The 21,806-nt window shown below is 33.0% G+C and overlaps 1 protein-coding gene and 1 pseudogene across 2 annotated transcripts; both read left to right on the top strand.

The window, feature by feature from the left end:
- The first annotated feature begins 1,065 nt into the window (after positions 1–1,065).
- Positions 1,066–6,236, top strand: LOC146911217 (cathepsin B-like protease 2). The gene is made up of 11 exons (XM_085722911.1): positions 1,066–1,154; positions 1,258–1,305; positions 1,415–1,495; positions 2,673–2,829; positions 2,948–2,952; positions 3,061–3,135; positions 3,542–3,667; positions 3,753–3,971; positions 5,498–5,611; positions 5,714–5,749; positions 5,845–6,236. Exons 1-11 carry the CDS (start codon positions 1,086–1,088, stop codon positions 5,977–5,979), a joined length of 1,065 nt encoding a protein of 354 aa, XP_085579037.1. The 5' UTR covers positions 1,066–1,085; the 3' UTR covers positions 5,980–6,236.
- Positions 6,237–7,661: 1,425 nt separating this feature from the next.
- Positions 7,662–12,985, top strand: LOC146911216 (cathepsin B-like protease 2; annotated as a pseudogene). Its single transcript, XR_015017601.1, has 10 exons — positions 7,662–7,740; positions 7,874–7,933; positions 8,039–8,119; positions 9,352–9,560; positions 9,742–9,826; positions 10,233–10,358; positions 10,439–10,657; positions 12,369–12,482; positions 12,592–12,627; positions 12,718–12,985. The product of XR_015017601.1 is annotated as a cathepsin B-like protease 2 (transcript).
- The last annotated feature ends 8,821 nt before the right edge of the window (positions 12,986–21,806 follow it).

The following is a 21,806-nucleotide window of genomic DNA, read 5'->3' as shown; positions in this document are numbered from 1 at the left end:
TACTCAACTTGTAAACCAAGAAAATTACAAACCCTCATACATATAATTTTTGCACAAACAAAATTGCAAACTGTTTCACAACTCATAACCAATCAAGTCTTCAATACACCTAAAATACTACTCCCTCCGTTTTTAAATAAGCAAAATTGACTTTTTAGAAAAGGAGTGAATGTTACGATGAAAACTCAAATTAATGTTGACACCATGTTATCTAAACTCATTGGGTAGTGTGTGGAACAAGCAGCAGGTATTAAGCCCATACTGCGGCCACTTGATTGGAGACTTGGATAGGATGATGCATGATGTTTTCAAGAAAGGAAAGATATCAAAAAATAAAAAGGGAAATGTTAACTTGTGACACAAGTTAATGATTCAAATATAGAAAAAACTTATTGGAATGTGTGCATTGTATTTAATATTTAACTTTTTAATCATTTAAATGCACAAAATTTTATAAAAAATTTATTCTTTTAAGTTTTTTAACATGTGTTTTAAAGGCACAAGTTAACACTACCCAAATAAAAAAGGAAAAATATCTACAACCGATCTATTTTTGGAATTTGAAATGAATGAAGTTGTAATTTTGTTGGGTGTGCCAATCTTGTCCTCTTATGCACATTTTTTCTGTATCAAATCTTCTTCATTAGCCAATCCCACGACTTTGGACACAAAGCGAATGCCACAGGACACACCTTTCGTCCATATACATACGCATTGCTTAATTATCAACCTGTCCCTTTAACAAATTAATTAAAATTCGTATTTTTTGCATAAAAAAAAAACGAAAAATGTGATGGAAAATTATAATTGGTTTTTTGTATAGGTAAGTAATAAAAAAAGATAGTATTTTTAAAACCAAGTGAGACCCATATGTTGCTTTCTTTAGTTTCGTAGTGTTATGTTACTGATTAATTTATCCATTTATCACCGTATGTGCACTGCATCGCATCACCCACCCAAGTTGCGTGTACCAAGATAATTACTCCAAAAAAAGGATAATTAATTAATTGATTAATGAATGTACTACTATAAATATAAGCTCCTAGTCTAAGATTCCATTTTTTCATTCTATCCAGCCAGCAACGATGAAAATGGCTCCAACAATTCTGCCCCTGTTCACCTTATTTTTAGCTTTCTCCGCTTCTCATCTATCGGTACTTTTTCTACTTATGTTGTCTTGTCGTTGATCATGTTTCTTTGGTCCTTTCTATTTTGAAGCTTTGAAATTACAAGAAACGTTGTTATTGTTGTTGACAGATCGGTGAAGCTGAAACAGATGAGCAGCTTAATTCTCATATTCTTCAGGTAACCATGATCAACGTTTGGATTTCAACAATCTATACACGGTTGATTTCATGGTGCTATGTGATTTATGAATCTTGTTAACAACGTTATGATCATCATTTTCTCGCAGGAGTCTATTGCAAAACAGATTAACGAAAACCCAGGGGCAGGATGGGAGGCTGCTATTAATCCTCGTTTCTCCAATTTTACGGTTACACACACTCTCTCCAAATATATAACCTTTTTCATTCTTCTATCTTTTTTAAATTATTTTTAAGCACTTTTTTGTTTTTGTTTCATTATTTCTCTGTTGTTTCAGAAGAAAAAAAGTCTCACCATTTTTTTCTTTCTTTAAAGTCTCCTATGTATACTAAAATTTGATTTTAATTCTTATTGTTTTGGTTTTAATTCACCTACGATTTGTTTATGGTTGTTCCAGTCTCTGTGATAGGTGGACTATATTGATTTTTATCCTTGCAGATCAACTACATATAAGAAGTACTCTTGGACCAAATATGAACAAAAATGATTTTATAATTCAAACTAATTATCCTCTCAAAAAAAAAAGTCAAACTAATTATCTAAAATTCAGACCTAACATGATTAGAAAAAAAAATATTAGACCCAACACATTTGATTTTTTTTTCTTATATTTTATTTCAGATTGAGTATGAATTTTCACACAAATAAAAATTAGATAGACTAAGATAGAATAATAGAGACCAATTTTTCTTTCTTTCTTACTCAAAAAGAAAATCTTTCTTTCTATTTTTATGATTTTGGGCCAAAAGCAAGATATTCGTGTCTGAATTAATTCTAGGGTCATGCTTACTAGTGCTCCGAGGGCACTAATAATAACTAGTATATTAGTTAAGGAAACAAAAAAAAGGTAAATTTTGTATTGAAGACAACATTTTCTACACTTTTTAATACTTGATTAAGAAAATTTCAAGAAACTCTTACTATACTTATTTCCTTACACTTTTTAATACTTGATTATGCAAGTTCCACGAAATTCTCACTATACTTATTTCCTTAACTACTGCCCTAGGTTATTTTCCTTAATTTTATAAGAGTTGTACTAACAAGTGTGTTAAGGGCACTATTCTTCATCAAAAAAAGTGCCCTAAGGGCACTAGTAAGAGAAACTACAAATAGAATTTTGTATCGAAAATAACAATTTTTAAACTTCTAAAAATATTAAATACAACACTTTCCGACACAATTTCTATATTAGTTTCCTTAACTTATGTCCAAGATCACTCTTGAGCATCTTCTTTTTAATAAATAATTACCTTTTAAAGTGTATCTCACTTTAACATACTTAGTTGCATCATATGTATGTCTTTTGAGTATGAAAATTGAAAGGCATTCTTTTTTATTCACAGGTTGGACAATTTAAGCGCCTTCTTGGAGTCAAACAAGCACCTAAAAAAGAACTGTTAAGTACACCTGTTGTAACTCATCCAAAATCATTAAAATTGCCAAAGGAATTTGATGCAAGGACGGCTTGGTCGCAGTGTAGCACTATTGGAAGAATTTTAGGTCATTCAATTGCTCCTTCTTATTTTTTTGAATATAATTAAATAATGCATTTTGCAATAGATGCTGACTCTTTTTTTGGTCGTTGACATGGATTGTTGAACCGATTTCCTCACCAAAGATCAGGTAATTCCTTTATTTCCTCATTTCAGCTATCTTTCTTTATGTTCGTGGTTCACTGTGTTTCTTTGGCCACTAAGTTCTTATCTGATCCTCATGTTGATGATGATTCAGGGTCACTGCGGTTCTTGTTGGGCATTTGGTGCTGTTGAATCATTGCAAGATCGTTTTTGCATTCATTTTGACATGGTAAGTGAACTTCTTGCTGAAGCAATTAATAGACTTTTTCTTACATATTGTGTGTATTTTGTGAATATTCACCATGGCTTTGTAACCTCTTTATCTCTACTCACACACCTACTTGAGGGGCTTGCCTCTTGAAAGAGGAACTACGGGTATGCCTCATAGTTTACTGATAAGCGGGCAGGCCGCTCGAGCTTGCTAGAACATTTAAACACAAGTTGCAATTTGTAACATTAAGCTTCATTAATAGAAGGGCACTGCAGCCAAGCCACTCTGTAGTCGGAGGTGTAGGCAAAATTGGCCGAATCTGTTATCAAATCATGTGTATTCTCAGTTTGCATTGTCCATATTTGTTCTCTTTCGAACCAGGGTTTTTGTTCTAACACTAAGCATTCTATATGTTCAATTGCAGAATATATCCCTCTCTGTTAATGACCTTCTTGCATGCTGTGGATTTCTCTGTGGGGCTGGCTGTGATGGGGGGACTCCACTTTATGCGTGGCGATACTTAGCTCACCATGGTGTTGTCACTGAAGAGGTAAAAAATATTCATTCCCTTCATTGCTTAAGTGACTAAAATCCTAGGCTCTTATGATCTGTTTTTTTTGTTTTACATGTGACAGTGTGACCCATACTTTGATCAAATTGGATGTTCTCACCCTGGTTGTGAGCCAGCATATCAAACTCCCAAGTGCGTTAGAAAGTGTGTAAATGGAAACCAGATTTGGAAGAGGTCAAAGCACTATAGTGTCAAAGCATATAGGGTCAAGTCTGATCCCCAAGATATCATGGCAGAAGTTTATAAGAACGGGCCCGTTGAAGTTGCATTCACTGTTTTTGAGGTAAATGAAAGCTTTTGCCCATCCTTTTGCAATTAAATTTTCTGCAGTCAAATTTTGTAAATACATCACCTTCCTTGTAGTCATATTTTTAAGACAGTGAGAGTAAATATTGGGAGGCTCTGTTCAAGGATTGAGTTTGATCATTTGATGCTTTTCATTTTTCTTAACGATAAATCATTTCAGGATAAAGATCTAGATATATCCTTTTGGAAGATTATGTTGGATTGTAAATTAGATTGTGGATTGACCTTACATTGGAATTTTGAAGATGAGTATTAATCTTTCATGACTTTTCATGAAATATGAGTAAAATACCTTTATCAAGTATTGATAAAAGTTGAAAACTGACTGGTTTGGTAAGCTGAAACCACATTGAAATTAGTCCAATCATCATTTAAGCCTAGGCTATTGCTTTGGAAATTTGTGTCTCATTCTCAGAATTATTTAAAGTTCATTTATAATATTATCGCATGTGATTGTGTTGTTGGGGTAACATTTGCAAGAATAAGGACTGATATCTAATTTGTAATACAAGGAACTATGAATTATGAAAAGCTGAAAATTCAATGATAAAGTCTTACTTTGGATCTACATAATTCAATTGCCTATGAAATCTTCTAAATACCAGCAGTTAAATCTAGCAAAAATAGGAATTTCTACAAGCTTGATAGTAGTCAGCGATAAGAGAAAGGGGGAGAGAGAGTCGATGCATAAAAAATTCAGTATTTTAGTTACAAGAAAAGTTGAATCAATAACAAAGTCACAGCTAAACATTACAATGGGTTGGGAGAATGCATTGTGTTCGGTCACCAATCATGTTACCCCAGAAAAAAAGTCTATGGAACTAGTAAGAGAAATTCAACCACTAGTAAGAGAAATCTGAGAGAAAACGGAGGGGGTGGGTAGACTAATATGACATTTGAAATTCAACTGAGAGTGAAACCTGGACTCGTGTACTTCTAAGCTAGTTATGTAAGAGATACTTGCTAAGTTTCCACCCTTGTTACTTCTCCCTGTTACTCCTTTGTATTCGTTCCTCTCATTTCCTTTGACTTTATCTTTTCCATCTTTTCCCTTGGTTTTCAGTGCTCGTTTCATTTTGAAAAACGGGGGTCAATTGTCGTCTTTTGTGCTTTTAGGGTGCGGATTGACTTAGGAGTTAGGATAGTAGTAGACACAATTTTTGAGTTAGAAACTAGACAGTATTATGAATCAGAACTATTGGTGACACAACATACGACTCCTAAAGTAAAACAATACTTATTTTATAAGATGGGCCTAATTGTGTGTTCCATGGATCACACCCCCAACGTTTAAGCAACTTCAGCAGACTTATGAGTCATTGGATTTACTTTATTAAAACACGGACATTTAGTAGTCTTCTATAAATCATAGGCAGGTTGCTTCATCGCTTTTGTGCTGTATATGGCTGGTGTGTTATGACTGCAACTTTCAATTAACAACAAATATTTGGTACCATTCTCGCATCCGTTAGAATACCTTTGACTCATTTGATCTCTTGACAGGATTTTGCTCACTACAAATCAGGAGTTTACAAACACATCACAGGTTCTGCACTAGGTGGTCATGCAGTAAAGCTGATTGGGTGGGGAACAAGTGATGAAGGGGAGGACTATTGGGTATGTTGACAAAACTTGTACCTGATATTAGACAACAACACTTTCAAACACATGCTTCTATTCAAAATTTTATGCTGATTGTGTTAATTTTCACTGTTTCAGCTTCTTGCAAATCAGTGGAATACAAATTGGGGAGATGTATGTTTCTTGAATTATTCTTCATTTTGAATAGTTGTTAGTGTTACTTACGATATGTCTTTAGATAATGAACTAATCTAATCTACTAACTGCAGGCTGGTTACTTCAAGATTAAGAGAGGGACAAACGAATGTGGAATTGAAGATGATGTTACCGCGGGTTTACCTTCCACCAAAAATATTGTAAGAGAGGTGACTGACATGGATGTTGATGCTGGTGTTTCATTCTGAATGTAAATATAGTACTATTACCTTAACAGAAAATGTTGTCTGTTATGTGTATGTCTGTTATAAGGGAAACGATCTAGATTATGATTATGATGTTGGAAGACGGTAAGCTTTTGTGGTTTATGCAATGAGATCTGTCACACGAAATAAGAGGCTAACTGTCATACTTATACTAGCTCGTTAATATTTATGTATCTCTTTCTTGTAACTTTGCATACACTATTTCTAGTTCGTAACGTATGGAATTATTAAATTGTTTATATTGGTTTATATTGAATGTTTGTAACTAAAAAAATATGCATACTTAGTTAAAAAAATATATTTTGTAAGGGAATAAAAAACATAAATATTTATGTTCTTACCAAAGAAACTATATTTTTCGTTGAACAATATTGGAGAAATTAAGTACCACATGGTTTAAACATAAAATCTGACTAGAGTTTATTAAGGTTCATGGATCAAGTATATCTACAAATCGATCTACTTTTGGAATTTGAATAAATGAAGTCTAATTTAGTTGGATGTGTTGATCTTGTCCTCTTGAGCACAATTTTTCTGTGTCAAATCTTCTTCATTAGCCAATCTCATGATAATTGAGCAATGTCAAATCTTCTTCATTAGCCAATCTCATGATGCATTGCTCAATTATTTTACAAAGCGAGACCCTTACAAAGCGAGACCCATCGTGTTTTATTATACAATAATGCTAGTTATCGCGAATTTAAATTTCACGACTTATCCCGACATATGTTATCCACCAAGCCTTTTTTGTTGACTTTCATATTTACATAATAACTAACTCCCCCATGAATTCGTCTAGGCTTGCTTTCTCATTGGTGCATTGGTGTTTCGCAGTGTATTCTGCAAAACATCCTTCGTTAGATATAGCAATGTTGTTTATTATATGTGGATGTGGTACTTTTTGTTTTGATAAATCACATGTTACTTTGTTTCAGTTTCGTAGCAAATCTTGATTAATCTAAGAGCATTGCTAATTAGCTATTTGTAGAGTAATAAAGATTTAAACAAAGAAAGAGAAAAACACAGAAAAACAGAAAATTTGACCAACCAGACTCAATGTGTTTGCACTTTGCTATGACACTACTAACATGGTCAATCCAAAACTAAATTTCAAACATTACCAAAAACATAACACTCTACGAATAAGTGTACTTCTCACATACACCGCATCTACCAACACAATGTAAAATAAAGAAGTTGCTCTACGATGTGCAAGATTATCCTCTATAAGAAGCTTATTTTGGAACAATCTCTACACAAAGAGAGACATTTCATTTGAACAACTTTATTCCATACAAGATCAGCACACAAAGGAGACTACTTAGCTCGAATGCAACATCAACAAATGATAAGTTCATTAGACTAAAAAACTCGCCACTAAGTAATCGAGTGTTTATCTATCAAATGTTTTTCCCCCACAAAATAAAATTGCCAACCGACAAAGAAAACTCCGCAACCAACTCTTCATTTTGTCTAAAGACTTGTTTGATAACAACTCCAAATTAAAATAATTTCGACGCACATATAAAATAAAAAAATGTAAAAGAAGAATGAATATAATAATTTATATTTCTAAAATAATAATTTTTTATGAAATCAAATTATATTTATTTGAAAAAATTGTGAACACAGAAATATAAGCTCTCAGTTTTAGATTCCTTTTCATTCTATCTAATAAAAATGACTCCAACAATTCTGTCCTTGGCTACCTTATTTTTAGTTTTCTTCGCGCCTTATCTACGGGTTTCGTTTTCTGCTTATCTTTTGTTTTGTTTTATTTTATTTTTCTTCTTCTTTTTAGTTTGCTATTTGGAACTATTGTGTTGTTCGTTAGACTGTTAAACACGTTTTGAAATTACAACAACGTTGTTGACAGATCGTTGAGGCGGAGACATATGAGCTTAGTGAAGTCAAGCTTAATTCTCATATCCTTCAGGTAATCAATTATTACACGCTAATGATCAATGTTTCAACTTTCAATAACATATATACGGTTGACTTGACTTTATGCTGTTATCTATCTATCTATCTATCCTCGCAGGAGTCTATTGCTAAACAGATTAACGAAAACCCAGAGGCAGGATGGGAAGCTGCTATTAATCCCCGTTTCTTCAATTTTACGGTTACACTTTCACTTTCTCCAATTATACCGTTTTAATTTTATTTTTGTTGTTGTTGTTGTTGTTTTTATCAAGTTTAAAATCCATTTTTGAGATAATAGTCATTTTCGAGTTGCCACAATAGTCGCTAAGTGTATCACAATCTCAAAATAGTCCTTGATAGTGCATTTTGTTAATCAAAATAGTCCCTCATGTTAAAATGTTATGTTAATATTGTCACATCATTCCTCAATATACTTACTTATTGTTGTATCAATCCATATAAGTACTTACTTATTGTCATATAAGTCCTTATGAGAAGAGAGTTACAATGACTATTTTAACGTCAAAGACTATTTTGACTAACAAAGTGCACAATCAGATACTATTTTAGAATTTTGGGACCAAAATGACTATTACCCCATACATTTATTTGTAGTAGTTTTCAGTTAGTCTCGGTATTTTATTTTTGCCTAAATTGCACTTTTGGCCCCCAATTTTCACAAATCGGCGATTTTGGCCATCAAACTTTCAAAATAGCACTTTTGCCCCCCTTAACATTGGACCCTTTTGCAAAAGTGACGCCCCCACTGATTTTGACCAGGTCAACGCCGGTGTTGGGGGCCACAATCAAAGATTTGTGTAAGTTTGAGGGCCAAAGTTGCCAATCTGTGTAAGTTAGGGGTCCAAAAGTGCAATTTAGCCAATTAGTAAAATACAAACGTGCCATTTGTCTATGTTTGAGGGCCAAAACTGCCAATCTATGTAAGTTAGGGGACCAAAAGTGTAATCTAGCCAATTAATAAAGTACACATGTGGCATCTGAGTCATTAAATTTGGTGTCCGCTTATGCGTTGACTTGTTCAAAATTAAGGGGGACGCCACTTTTGCAAAAGGGGGTAAAGTTGAGGGTCCAAAAGTATTATTTTGAAAGTTTGGGGGGAAAAATCGCTGGTTTGTGAAAGTTGGGGGGCAAAAACTGCAATTTAGCCAATTATTTATTTTGCCTTTTGGTTTTAGTATGTGATAATAGAAAATTTTGTTTTTAATCCACCTATAATTTGTTTATATTGGTTATAGTCTTATTGATTTTGCTCCTCACATACAAACTATATGAGTATTAATTTTGTTTCGAACAAATATTTGAGACACTAAAACAGAATAATAGACCAAAATTTTTTAAGACTAAAATCAAATAAAAAAGTGAATATGTATGTTTTGAGTATGTAAGACATTGTGTTTGATCAATGCACAGGTTGGACAATTTAAGCGGCTTCTTGGAGTCAAACAAACACCCCGAAGTGAACTGAGTAGTGCACCTGTTGTAACTCATCCAAAATCATTAAAATTGCCAAAGGACTTCGATGCAAGGACAGCTTGGTCGCAATGTAGCACCATTGGGAGAATTCTAGGTCATTCACTTGCTCCTCATTATTATTTTACTTTGATTACTTATGCATTTTGCAGTAGGTGTTGCAGAGTGCTAACTCTTCTTTTTTGTTATTGGAAACAACGTGGATTGCTGAACCAATTTCCTCACTAAAGATCAAGTAATTATCTTTTTCCTCTTTTTAGCTACTTTTTTTATGTTAAGATTCACTATGGTTCTTTGACCATGAAGTTCTTATCTGATCCTTGTGCTGATGATGATTCAGGGTCACTGTGGTTCTTGTTGGGCATTTGGTGCTGTTGAATCATTATCAGATCGGTTTTGCATTCATTTTGACATGGCAAATAAATTTCTTGCTGAAGCAATTAGGAATTGTTTTTCTTATTTATTGTGTGTGATTGTAAATATTCACCATAGCTTTGTAAACCTCTTTATCTCTATGCACAAAGCTACTTGAAGAGCTTACCTCTTGAAAGAGGAACTAATTGTTGGTATGACTCATAATTTACTGATAAGTGGGTAGGTCACTCGAGGTTGCGAGAATATGTAAACACATGGTGTACTCTGTAACCCTAATCTTGAATACTAGAAAGGCACTGCAACCACTCTACAGTTGGAGACATAGGCAAAATTGGCAGAACTCCGCGATCAAATTCTGTGTGTTCTCTATTTGTGTTTTTCCTAATTGTTTTCTTTTGAACTTAAGTTGTTGTTCTAACACTAACATTCAGTATGTTCAAATGCAGAATGTATCCCTCTCTGTTAATGACATTCTTGCATGCTGTGGCCTTCTTTGTGGGGCTGGCTGTGCTGGGGGGACTCCCTTTTCTGCATGGATATACTTAGCTCACCATGGCGTTGTCACTGAAGAGGTAACAAATTTTCATTCTCGCTTGGAGAATAAAATCCTAGGCTCTTTCTTATGATCTGTATTTTTTATTACATGTGCCAGTGTGACCCATACTTTGATCAAATTGGTTGTTCTCATCCTGGTTGTGAGCCAACATACCGAACTCCAAAGTGTGTTAAAAAGTGTGTAAACGGGAACCAGCTTTGGGAGACTTCAAAGCACTATAGTGTCAAAGCATATACGGTCAACTCTGATCCCCAAGATATCATGGCAGAAGTTTATAAGAACGGGCCAGTTGAAGTTGCATTCACTGTTTATGAGGTAAATGAATACTTTTGCCCGTCCTTTTGCAAATAAATTTTCTGCAATTAAATTTTTAAGACAATGATAATAGATTGTGGGAGGCTCTGATCAAGGAGCGAGTTTGATCATTTGAGACTTTTCATTTTGCTTAACTATAAACCTTTTTAGGATAAAGATCTGTATATATTCTTTTGGCAGATTATGTTGGATTATAAAATTAGACTGTGGATTGAGCTTACGTTGGAATTTTGAATATGAGAATTAGTCTTTCAAGATTTTCCATGAAGTATAAAATACCTTATATGAAGTATTGGTAAAAGTTGAAAAATGAGCGGTTTGGTAAGCTTTTACCCACATTGAAATTAGTCTAACCGTCATTCCAACCTAGCTATTGCTTTGGAAATTAGTGTCTCATTCTCAGAATTATTTAAAGTTCACTTTTATTATTGAGAGGACTTAACTTATCCTATATGATTGGATGAGTTGGGAAAGCATTTGCAAGAACAAAGACCGAAGGCGAAATTTAATTTTCAATAAAGGAGCTATGAATTATGAAGCTGAAAGTTAATTTTAGTGTAGCGATGTGAATCTTCTAAATCCCAACAGCTAAATATAGCAAAACTAGATATTTCGACAAGCTTGAGGGCAGTCGGCGATAAAAGAAAGTGAAGAGAGAGAGTCAATGCATGGAAATTTCAGTATTTTAGTCACAAAAAAGTTGAATCAATAACAAAGTCTCAGATATTACATTGGATTTGGACTTAGGAGGCGTTTGGTCACCATGTTACCCCAGAAAACGTAAAATTCAACCTCTGGTAAGAAAAACCTTAGAGAGAAAAGGGAGGGGGGATAAAAAGAATAAAATAGCAAATCCTCCAATTTAGCTAGGTCTTTACTTCAAAGGTTACATTAAATTTTACATATTGTTTAGTTTGTATTTAGGCTAATAAATATTAGATTTTTTTGGTACCTTCTAGTTTTTTTTTATCTGAATTGCATATGTTACCAATTAGATGGAATTGTATATATGTAACACAACTGATTTTAAAGCAGCGGTTTGTCATATAATACTAAAAACTGCTTGAAAATCTAGATGTTCAATAAGGCTATAATCAGATTATGGATTTCTGTCCAACTTCGACATGCACTTGCATTGGGATGCACCGATAGACTGGAATAATATGAAGTGTTCTCAATGAAATTTGAAACTCAACCAAAACAGAAACCTAGAGTCGGTATACCCATAGGGTAGTTTGCTACCAATTAAGAAATGACAAGCTACAACAATAGTTGATATGTGACCTTTCGTTTTGTTTCATTTCTTTGATATTGTAAGAGACACTTGCTAAGTTTCCACCCTTGTTGCTTCTCCCTGTTACTCTTGTTTGGGTTTGTAGAACTTTACAGCCTCAGTTCTCCCATTGTCTTAATGTTGCTCCTTCCTTCCTTCTGTGCCATGTTATCGGATATGCCATATATCTCCTTCACACATATTAGATTTGTGTTATATTACATTCCTTTTATTTCATTTCTTTATCTTTTAATGTTTTTCCCTTGGTTCTCGGTACTCGGGGCCAGTTGTCATCTCTTGTGCTTTGAAGATGCAGATTGACATAGGATAGAAGATACAATTTTCAAGTTAGAAACTAGACAGCGACCTTTCTGTCAATGTTTGTGGATCATTCTCCTATCCTTTTGCATAACTTTGACTCTTTTGATCCCTTGACAGGATTTTGCTCATTACAAATCAGGAGTTTACAAACACATCACGGGTTTTGCACTAGGCGGTCATGCAGTAAAGCTGATTGGGTGGGGAACAAGTGATGAAGGGGAGGACTATTGGGTGTGCTGACAATTTATAAACTTGTACCTGATATTAGACAACAATTTCAAACACATGCTTCTATTCATAATTTTATGTGTCCTGACTTTGTTGCTTTTTACTGTTTCAGCTTCTTGCAAATCAGTGGAATACAAATTGGGGGGATGTATGTTTCTTGAATTATTCTTTCAGCTTGAATAGTTGTTACTTAAGATATGTCTTAGCTAATGAACTAAGTTAATCTACTAAACTGCAGGATGGTTACTTCAAAATCAAGAGAGGGACAAACGAATGTGGGATTGAAAATGCTGTTACTGCTGGTTTGCCTTCTACCAAAAATATTGAGAGAGGTGACTGACATGGATGTTGATACTGATGTTTCATTCTGAATGTAATTATAGTACTATTACCTTAATGACGAAGTGTAGGGTGAAACACCTCACCATGTCTTTCAGGTGCATAAGATTACACAGTCTAATAGTACAAATTGTAAATGATTGATATGTATATGTGTTGGAACATTATTTCCAGAATCAACAATATGCGAGACCTAGATACTAATTATGTACTCAAGTTGGACGAACTCTATTATAGATGCTCTTAAGGTCTTTGACCATGTAGATGTCATGATATATCATCACGATTTAGGCTCTTTAGACACTATATGAGAATAGTACTATAGAATCAACAATAAGGCATCCAATTTTTCTGAACAAGGTTGAGTTGCCTCGCAAATAAAACATCAATCAAACCGATGTACTCCCTCCGGTTCAAAATGTGTGTCGCTTTAGACTTTGACACACAGATTAAGAAATGGAATGAAATAATCATGGGAGCTTCTATGAAGAAGTCAGGCAATTGACTTCTTCGGTGCAGTCGTTTAATTCAGCCAATCAGATTTTAAGTGATGACACGTCACATGTATGACAAATTCTAATATGGACCACTTGCCCCATATGTTCCACCATGGACAAATTTATTTCATGATCTTAAGTGTTAGATTTACTTAGTCTCTATGTTATTGTGGTACACCCTCTACACATGATTTTTCTTATAATTCCAATTCTCTTTCCTCTTTATCACTCATTCATCTCTCTCATATTTCTTTATCTTTCTTTGTTTATACATACTCTCCCTCTTCCAGATTTTTATCAAATCACTATGTCACTCTTCAACATCTTCAACATACATTCATCATCTTTATCATATCTTCATCATCTTCATATGAAAAAATCCAAAAAATAAAAAAAAAATGAAATTACATAATTAAAAAAAAACATAACAAGTAATTACATTTGCATAGAAACACCAATGACGACATAAAAATGCAGATGAAGCTACAAATCCATCACAATAAACCTACCATCGATTCCAAAACGTCAACAACAACAACATAAAAGTTACTCATTTCTTCAACCACCCCAAAATGTTCACATAAACAACAACAACTTCACTCATTTCATCCGTTAATCTTCTTCTTCTTAGATACCAAGATTTTGTTAACATTTGCTTAGCAAATTCGTTTTCTCTAATTTTGGGTATTTTTTATTGAAATTAAATTTATTTATTTCAATTTGAGTGTTTAAAGTTGCAAAACATTGCTTGAAATCGCAAAAAAAAAATTAATTTTGTTCATGATTATGTGTTTAAAATGAGTTTTTGTTGATAAAAGAGCTTAAAGTTATGTTTTTTAGTTTGGGTCGCATGAGTTTTAACCGGGTCGTTATGACCCGTCTAAAGGTAGAAGATGAAGTATTAAAAAAAAAAAGAAAAAAGAAACGGAATATTTTGGATCCCACGCGTTTTCAATGCCAATTAACTCTGATTAATGCGCATTTATGCCCATTAAACTGTTCAACAGCTTTGACTTTTTGGATCTTTGTAGAAAAATTCGAAATATTTTTTTTTTTTTGAAGAAAGAAAAATTCGAAAATTGAAAAAACTGAATCTAGCAAGAATCGAACCATCTACATGTTGTCCATTGCAAATACTATACTTTTTCATGTCTACTGTCGAAATATATTACTTTATGTAAGTATGTACATCTACCTTTTATCTTCAAAACATCATTATTAATAAATACAATATTAACGTAATGATACTATATATATTAGAGTTGAGATTAATTAGAATAGACTGTCAGAGTATATCTACTTTACAACGTCAACCAATTAAAATTAATATTTTCGACACATCATCACAAGTGAATTAAAATGGAAAAATCCAAATCAAATCTTTAATAACCGATTTTGTTCACACTTTCCTTTATTTTTGGTATTGATTGATAGCTTTTGCCTACCATGATTTTGTTATTTGCAGTTTTAACAACTTCATCCTCTCATGATTTTGTTCTTTGCCGTTTGAATAACTTCATCTCCCATAACTTCATCCACGTGCATAAATGGAAGTGTAAGCAAGATGAATACTTTCTTAATTAACTTGTTGAATAACAATGATGCATGAATTTCTTTACTAACTGAAGAAATTTCACGAGAATAATTTGATGTCAAAGAACAAAATCTACACATAAGATACCTGATGGCAAAGAACAAAATCATGGAGAGAAGCTATCAATCAATACCGACAATAAAGGAAAGTGTGAACAAAAGCAGTTATAGGAGATTTGATTTAATTGGTTGATGTTGTAAAGTAAATTACTCTGACAGTCTATTCTAATTAATCTCATAAGTATTTGGTGTGTGGTGGTTAGTTATCTAGTTATTTGCTTTTATGTACAGGGTTCGAAACTTGATCTTTCAATTTTTTCAAATTCTGCTTTTTTTCTACTCTAAGGAATTACGCTTTTATTGCAGAATTAACTAGTATTAATGGCACATTTATCAACATTTTTTCTTAAAGAAAATCAAATCAAAATAAGAACAACAGGAGTCGACCTCGCGACCTAAAACCATTTTATAATTTACTAAACCACTACGCTAATACAATCAATTGTGAATTTTTCCTGCTTTTTCCTATTTATTATAACAAATCCGATTAAAGAAAAAGCCAGTCGTCTTCAACCTCCAGCCGGGTCATTTTAACCCGGTTCAGACCCTCGAAACCCGAAATTGAACCCGACGATTTAGACCGATTTTGAACGTCGAAAATGATGATTATAGAAATATGAGGCAATTGATTTGTGGCAACGTTTATTTTAAGTATTAAATCAAATATCATGGTTTTTTCTTTCATTAGATTTCCTTTTCTTTTGCTGGTTTCATTAATGCAGATATGGCGTGACTCCTTTTTCGCTATTGAAGGGACTCCTTATTCAAGGTCCTGTCTTCTTTAGTTTTTTTGTTGTCGTAAGCTAACTTTGCCTTGATATCCCCCCTACCCGTAGGAGTCTGAGGAGCCTTTTGTTGGAACAAAATGTGTTTAACAATGAACCTTAAAGAGTTTTGATGATAACAAGGTATTAAAAATTGTAAATTGGACTAGCTAATATTTGTTCAAGTGTACAGGACCATAATTATAAAGTTACATCATCATTGGTTCTGAATGAGCAAATAAAGAGCTATGGAAACAACAAAAATTTGAAGCTTGGACGCTCCTGAAGGCAACTTGCTACTAAAGAGAAAAAGCGCTCCTGAAGTCAAGTTGCTCCTGAAGAAATAGCGCTCCTGAAGTCAAGCTGCTCCTGAAGAAATAGCGCTCCTGAAGTAAGCTGCTCCTGAAGAATAGTGCTTCTGAAGACAAGAGGTCCAGAAGCCACATTATCAGAAGCCGCATCATCAGAAGCTGCAGAAGTCATCAGAAGCTGAACCATCAGAAGCTGCATCATCAGAAGCTGCCTCATCAGAAGCCATTTCACCAGAAGCTGAATATCAACTGGATTTGCAAAGAATCAAGAATTGAAGATTTATCATTGCAAAAGCTGTCTATTGGATTCGAAAACACAAACAAAGGATTAGTGGAGTTTGCAACGGTCATTTCAAAGGTGTTTGAAGGCGTGTGTTTGCAATTTGGACGAAAGCGTTGACATTGTACTTTGTACGAATTGTACAACCACGTTCTCCACTACTCTGTTTTGTGTCTGCGCTTCAAGACAAGAAAACAGCTCCAGAATACGGTCTCGCCTGCATAGATGTTCCTTTGGATAAGGAATGGTTTTCAAATTTGTTCTTCATAGGACAACAACCAAATCAGGCAAAAGATCATTGGTGAAAGATCAAGCTTCAACAACGACTCTTTGGTGTGCTGGCAATTTCACAACGTCTCTTTCACACCTCTATATAAAGGAGTGAAGACCTAGAGAATTGGTAATGCAAGAACGCTGAACGAAAGACTCACAAGATTTTCACAAGTACCAAACCTCTGCTGAAATTGTTCTGCATTCACTTAGAATTTCTGTGTCTCAAAGTCATATCTTAGAAATTCTTAAGTCCATTGAGTCTGTATCTGATTTGTATTGTGAGCACCTCTGATTGTATATCAAGTGTTCAACCTTAAACAATTTTCTGTGTAATTTTGTTTAGTTAGGAAGTCTCTTGCAGTTGTGCTTGAGCAGGAAGTCTCTTGATTGTGTTCTTGAGCAAAGGAAGTCTCTTGCTTGTGTGCTTGAGCATTGGAAGTCTCTTGCTTGTGAGCTTGAGCATTTGTAATCAGATATTACTCATAGTGAAATCTCCTTGGAAGTGCAAGGGGGACTGGACTACTTCCGGATTGTGGAAGGAACCAGTATAATTGCTTTGTGTCGTTCTTCTTCTCTCTCTCTGTTTTATTCCGCTACATTTAGATTCTGATCATCACTTCAGAAGCTGTCTCACTTAGCTTCTGATCAGTGTATTCAGTTGTTTAGAGAAATTGAAGAATTTTTCAAAACACAATTCAACCCCCCTTCTTGTGTTTTTCTCACCTTCACCTTTAAATTGTTTCTACCGATTCACAATTTTATTTTATTTTCTTTGGTGGTAGATAACAAACATGGCTGAAAAAATGCCATCATTCAAGCACCTCACCGGTGGATATGGTGGAAGGGTTGTATGAACGAATCATCAAAGAATAGTCAGAAATTATCATAGAAAACAATAAATAAATTGTAATGGATGTGTCATTGAAATCAAGAAGAAGAAAGAAAAAAAGGAAAACAGAAATAAATATAGTGTGAAAGACAACACAATAACACTGGTGAGGTGCTTAATCCGATGGTTCAAAAAATCTAAGGGCTAAAGTACAATTAAAGGTACACGGTACATACTATGCAACCTTCAGCATGACATGACATCATTTGAAAACGTGGCGCATTATTATTGGATGTAGGATAACTTCACCGAAAAAGTCAATTGAAGAACTTCACCATAGAATTTTCCAATAATCATTGGATATAACGCTTTTACTAAACTGCCCTTATTTTATAAGAAAAAAAACAAAATTAAAGTTGTATTGAAAATTGTGTGAGAGAAAAGTTGGAATATTTATTGAGGGTAAAGTTGGAAGAAAAAAATTAAAGTTGTATTGGAAATGTAAAGTGACATTCATTTTGAAACAAATTTTTTTGTCTAAAGTGACACTCATTTTGAAACGGATGAAGTAGTAAATAAGACACTGTATGTTATGGGGTGATGGGGCAGAGTGGATTTTTGGTTTCTCTAAATTCTTATGTTATGGGGTGGAGTTATGGGGGTGTTTTGGGGATTTTATGTATAGCCTGGAGTCATGTAGTTTCTTTTTTGGGTTTCACCCTTTTTTATTCTAAAAAAACAATAATAAAATTGCGTTAACTTGTTCCTTATGCCGTAAAAGAATATATAACTTCCCTTCATTTTTTTGAACAAGATATAACTTTCCCTGCAAATTTTATTTGCTGCTACAAAACCCTGATTTTTTTTTTGTGTGTGCTTTTCTTTTTAATCTCTTTGTAAAACGTTGCATTCACAATTAAAGAATGAAAGTGCTGGAACAATGATCCTAATTAAAAACAGGAAGGAATTGTTGGAGAAAACAACTCACATATTATAGCTCGTTGGTTTAACCAAAACAACACAAAACGGTTGTCACAACGTTAATTAATTGCAAGTAAACTAAAGCCAGCTAAAAAGGCATTGTTTTGTGTGAATTGTGAAGCATGCATTAGCTAGTCAACATAAACAAAAGGGAATCAACATTCTTTACGGTGAAAAAGGTACAAATAATTATTCTCCCACCATGGCTTTCTCGTTCTTTTTAAAATTTTGGCATTAATTAAATTACTTCTATTGCCTTTCACATGCCCATTAAACATTTCTCTTAAACATTTAACGAGTCTCGCTAGCGAGAGTCTTCATGACGCTTCTTAAAAATATGTTTGGTTGTGAGAAGAAATTGAGAAGAGAGAAAGAGGTGAGAGAGAAAGAGAGAAGAGAGAAAGATGTGAGAAATAGAGTAGATTTGACGTGTTGTTTGGTATAAGAGAAAAAAGAGAGAAATAGAAGAGAAAGAAGTAGTGATTATTTTTGAAAGTACAAAAATACCCTTGAATTAAAAACATATTCTAGCAAAATTAAATTAATTAATTCTATTTTGTTTTAAGGGAAATTAATGAATTCTATCATTTACTTAATTTTCAATTAGTTATATTAATTAGATCAGCAAAATAATTATTAATTTTGACATTTTAGTAATATATCAGCTTCAACTCATTCTAAACCAACATACTAAGCTACATTTCTTTCAAAAAGGAAAATAGCTTCAGCAGTCACTGTTCACAATAATATTGTATAGATGATATCACTTTTTCTCAACGTTATGGGCATGTGATAGAGGGCAGAATAGGAAAAAAAGAAACTTTGATGCTTTCTTTCTTCTTTCTTCACAAATATGAGGAGAAGCACAAAAGCATGGGTCCCATCAGAATTCTATCTTTCTCACCTGTTTCTCTGCTCTTCCAAACGAAAGAAATTGCCCCTTACTCTCATATTTCTCTCTTCAGCTTCTCTCTCGTCTCTATTTCTTGCCAACCAAACAGACCATAACACTGTGTTTGGTAGAAGAGAATTAGGGGAGAGAGAAGTTGAGGCGAGAGAAATAGAAGAGAAGTTGACAACTTCTCCTGTTTGGAAACCAAAGAAATAGGGGAGAGAGAGTTAAAACACGTGGGACCCACATGTTTTTTTATTTCTTTTCTCATGAGCGAAGAAAGAGCTGAGAAATGGGAACTTTTTCCAGATTTCCATATTTACCCTTCCTTATCTTATTCATTGTTTCAAACTCCTTTTTTTTACGTGAGTTTTCTTTTAAGTTGTGAGTTAACTTATTTTTTTTTTGACAAGTTCCTTTCTTATTTTTTGTAAGGCGTGAGTTCATTTTTTTTATTAAAACATTAAAGTTATCAAATTAATTAATAATTAAAATAACTAAACTATATAAACTTTTAATTAATAGGTAATATAAGAGGTAGTTAATTAATCTAGTTACTTAAACTACTCAAAATTATATCATTGAATTAATTTAAACTTTTAATTAATAAGTAATATAATAGGTAGTTAAATTAATCTAGTTATTTAAACTACTCAAAATTATATCAAGTGATTGAATTAATTAAATTATTTTTATGAGATAATTTTATCTCAAGGGTATTTTTGTACTTTTTGATTCAATCAAAACTTCTCTCTTCTCTATTTCTTTTATCTTTCTCTTGAATCAAACAATCCTTCAAATCTACTCTATTTCTCACCTTTTTCTCTCTTCTCATACTATCTCTCATCTATTTCTCTCTTCACAACTTCTCTTCTAAACCAAACATACCCTAAGTGTTCTCAATTATGAAATTATTTTTTTAAAAAGTTAAATACTAAAATTTCTAAAACATTGAAAACACAAATTTTCATAAAAACTTACTCCCTCCGTTTCAAAATGAGTGTTACTTTAGCCAAAAAATTTGTTTCAAAATGAGTGTCACTTTACATTTCCAATACAACCTTAATTTTTTTCTTCCAACATTACTCTCTCCAACTTTTCTCTCACACAATTTTTAATGCAACTTTAAGTTTGTCTTTTTCTTATAAAGTAAGGGTAGTTTAGTAAAAGTGTTATATCTAATGATTATTTCATTTAATTCCTTAATTTGTGTGCAATTGGCTAAAACGACACTCATTTTGAAACGGAGGGAGTACCATTTAAGCTTCTTAAAGAGTGTTTTGGAGATACTTCTCAACATTTCTCGTGTTTAATTATTATATTCACGTCAAGAAAATCAATCTATTTAGAAGAAGAAATGATATATTTGATTTAGAGTTATGGTTTGAACCATACTATATTTTTGGTCTTATATACCTCTAAAAAGTTGACTTTGTGAATTTATGTAGTAGCATTTGATCAATATGAATGTAGCATGTACATTTTGAAGTTTCTCAAGTGTTCGCATTTTATTTTTTAACCTGCAAATTTATAAATAAATAAATAAATAATTGGGAAGAATTCAACTTCTATTATTTGTTGTTGAAGAAATTCAACTTCTACTTAAACAAAGGCTTTCAGTTAGGTTGTATAATAAACTAATAAAATCAAACGGAAGATAAATATCTATCACCAAAATTTTATTTAAAACTTAAGTGAGACACATATAAATTAGTGATTATAGTATTTTTTTTTCCTTTCTGAAAAGGCAGTGATTATAGTATTTAATAAGCATTAGCTGCATTGATAAAAAAAAGCTTCTTTAATCGAACAGCATGATTTGCTATGGTTTATGGTCCATATTGTCTGTATGGAATATTATAACCTGAGGACTGTGTGAAGTAGATATAAATAAAAAACAGTCATGGAGAATGTATTATTTTCTACAGAAGTCATGGAGAATGTATGATTTAGAGTTCTGGTTTGAACCATATAATTGTGGTCTTATATAACGCCTGTAAAGAAGTTGACTTTGTAGGTTGGTCCTATTTTTAAGAGCTTTTAAATCAATAAAAGTTGTTGTATCCGGTTCAAAATAGGCACATCAGTTTTTGTTGACTTAAAAGTCTCCAGTAAATAGAATGAGGAAGACTAATATTTATTAGGTGGCATCTAAGGTGAGGTAACCATTATATAGTTCACAGATGGACTAGTTAAAAGATATGCAAAATTACACTTGTGATCCCTTAATATAATTTTAGATAACAATTGTTTTTTTTTTCACGTCATTTTTTGTCCTTATGTTTTATCTGCATGTGAATTTTTAAGATTCATATGCAAACATGGATGCAAGATCACAAATTTAAAGACTTCAAGGACACATGAAAATAAAACCATAGATTTGAATATATACAATCCATATGCAAATAGACCAATAGAGCAAAAATGCCGTGACAAAAATAATACCACCAAATCAATATATAAAATTAAGTTAAGAGACTACAAATATAATTTTGCATAAAAAATACC

The sequence above is a fragment of the Medicago sativa genome, chromosome 7, assembly GCF_051527215.1.
Source record: "Medicago sativa cultivar Bolivia chromosome 7, Bolivia_mono, whole genome shotgun sequence".
Taxonomy (NCBI): domain Eukaryota; kingdom Viridiplantae; phylum Streptophyta; class Magnoliopsida; order Fabales; family Fabaceae; genus Medicago; species Medicago sativa.
Note: the sequence above shows the minus strand (reverse complement) of the source record. Positions and strands in the feature narration are given on the sequence as shown.

Bases quoted from the DNA above. Each gene is read 5' to 3' on its own strand.
- LOC146911217 (XM_085722911.1), top strand. From the start codon at position 1,086: ATGAAAATGGCTCCAACAATTCTGCCCCTGTTCACCTTATTTTTAGCT. The intron at 1,155-1,257 runs GTACTTTTTCTA...TGTTGTTGACAG, and splicing joins TCTCCGCTTCTCATCTATCG to ATCGGTGAAGCTGAAACAGA. The intron at 5,612-5,713 runs GTATGTTGACAA...TCACTGTTTCAG, and splicing joins ATGAAGGGGAGGACTATTGG to CTTCTTGCAAATCAGTGGAA.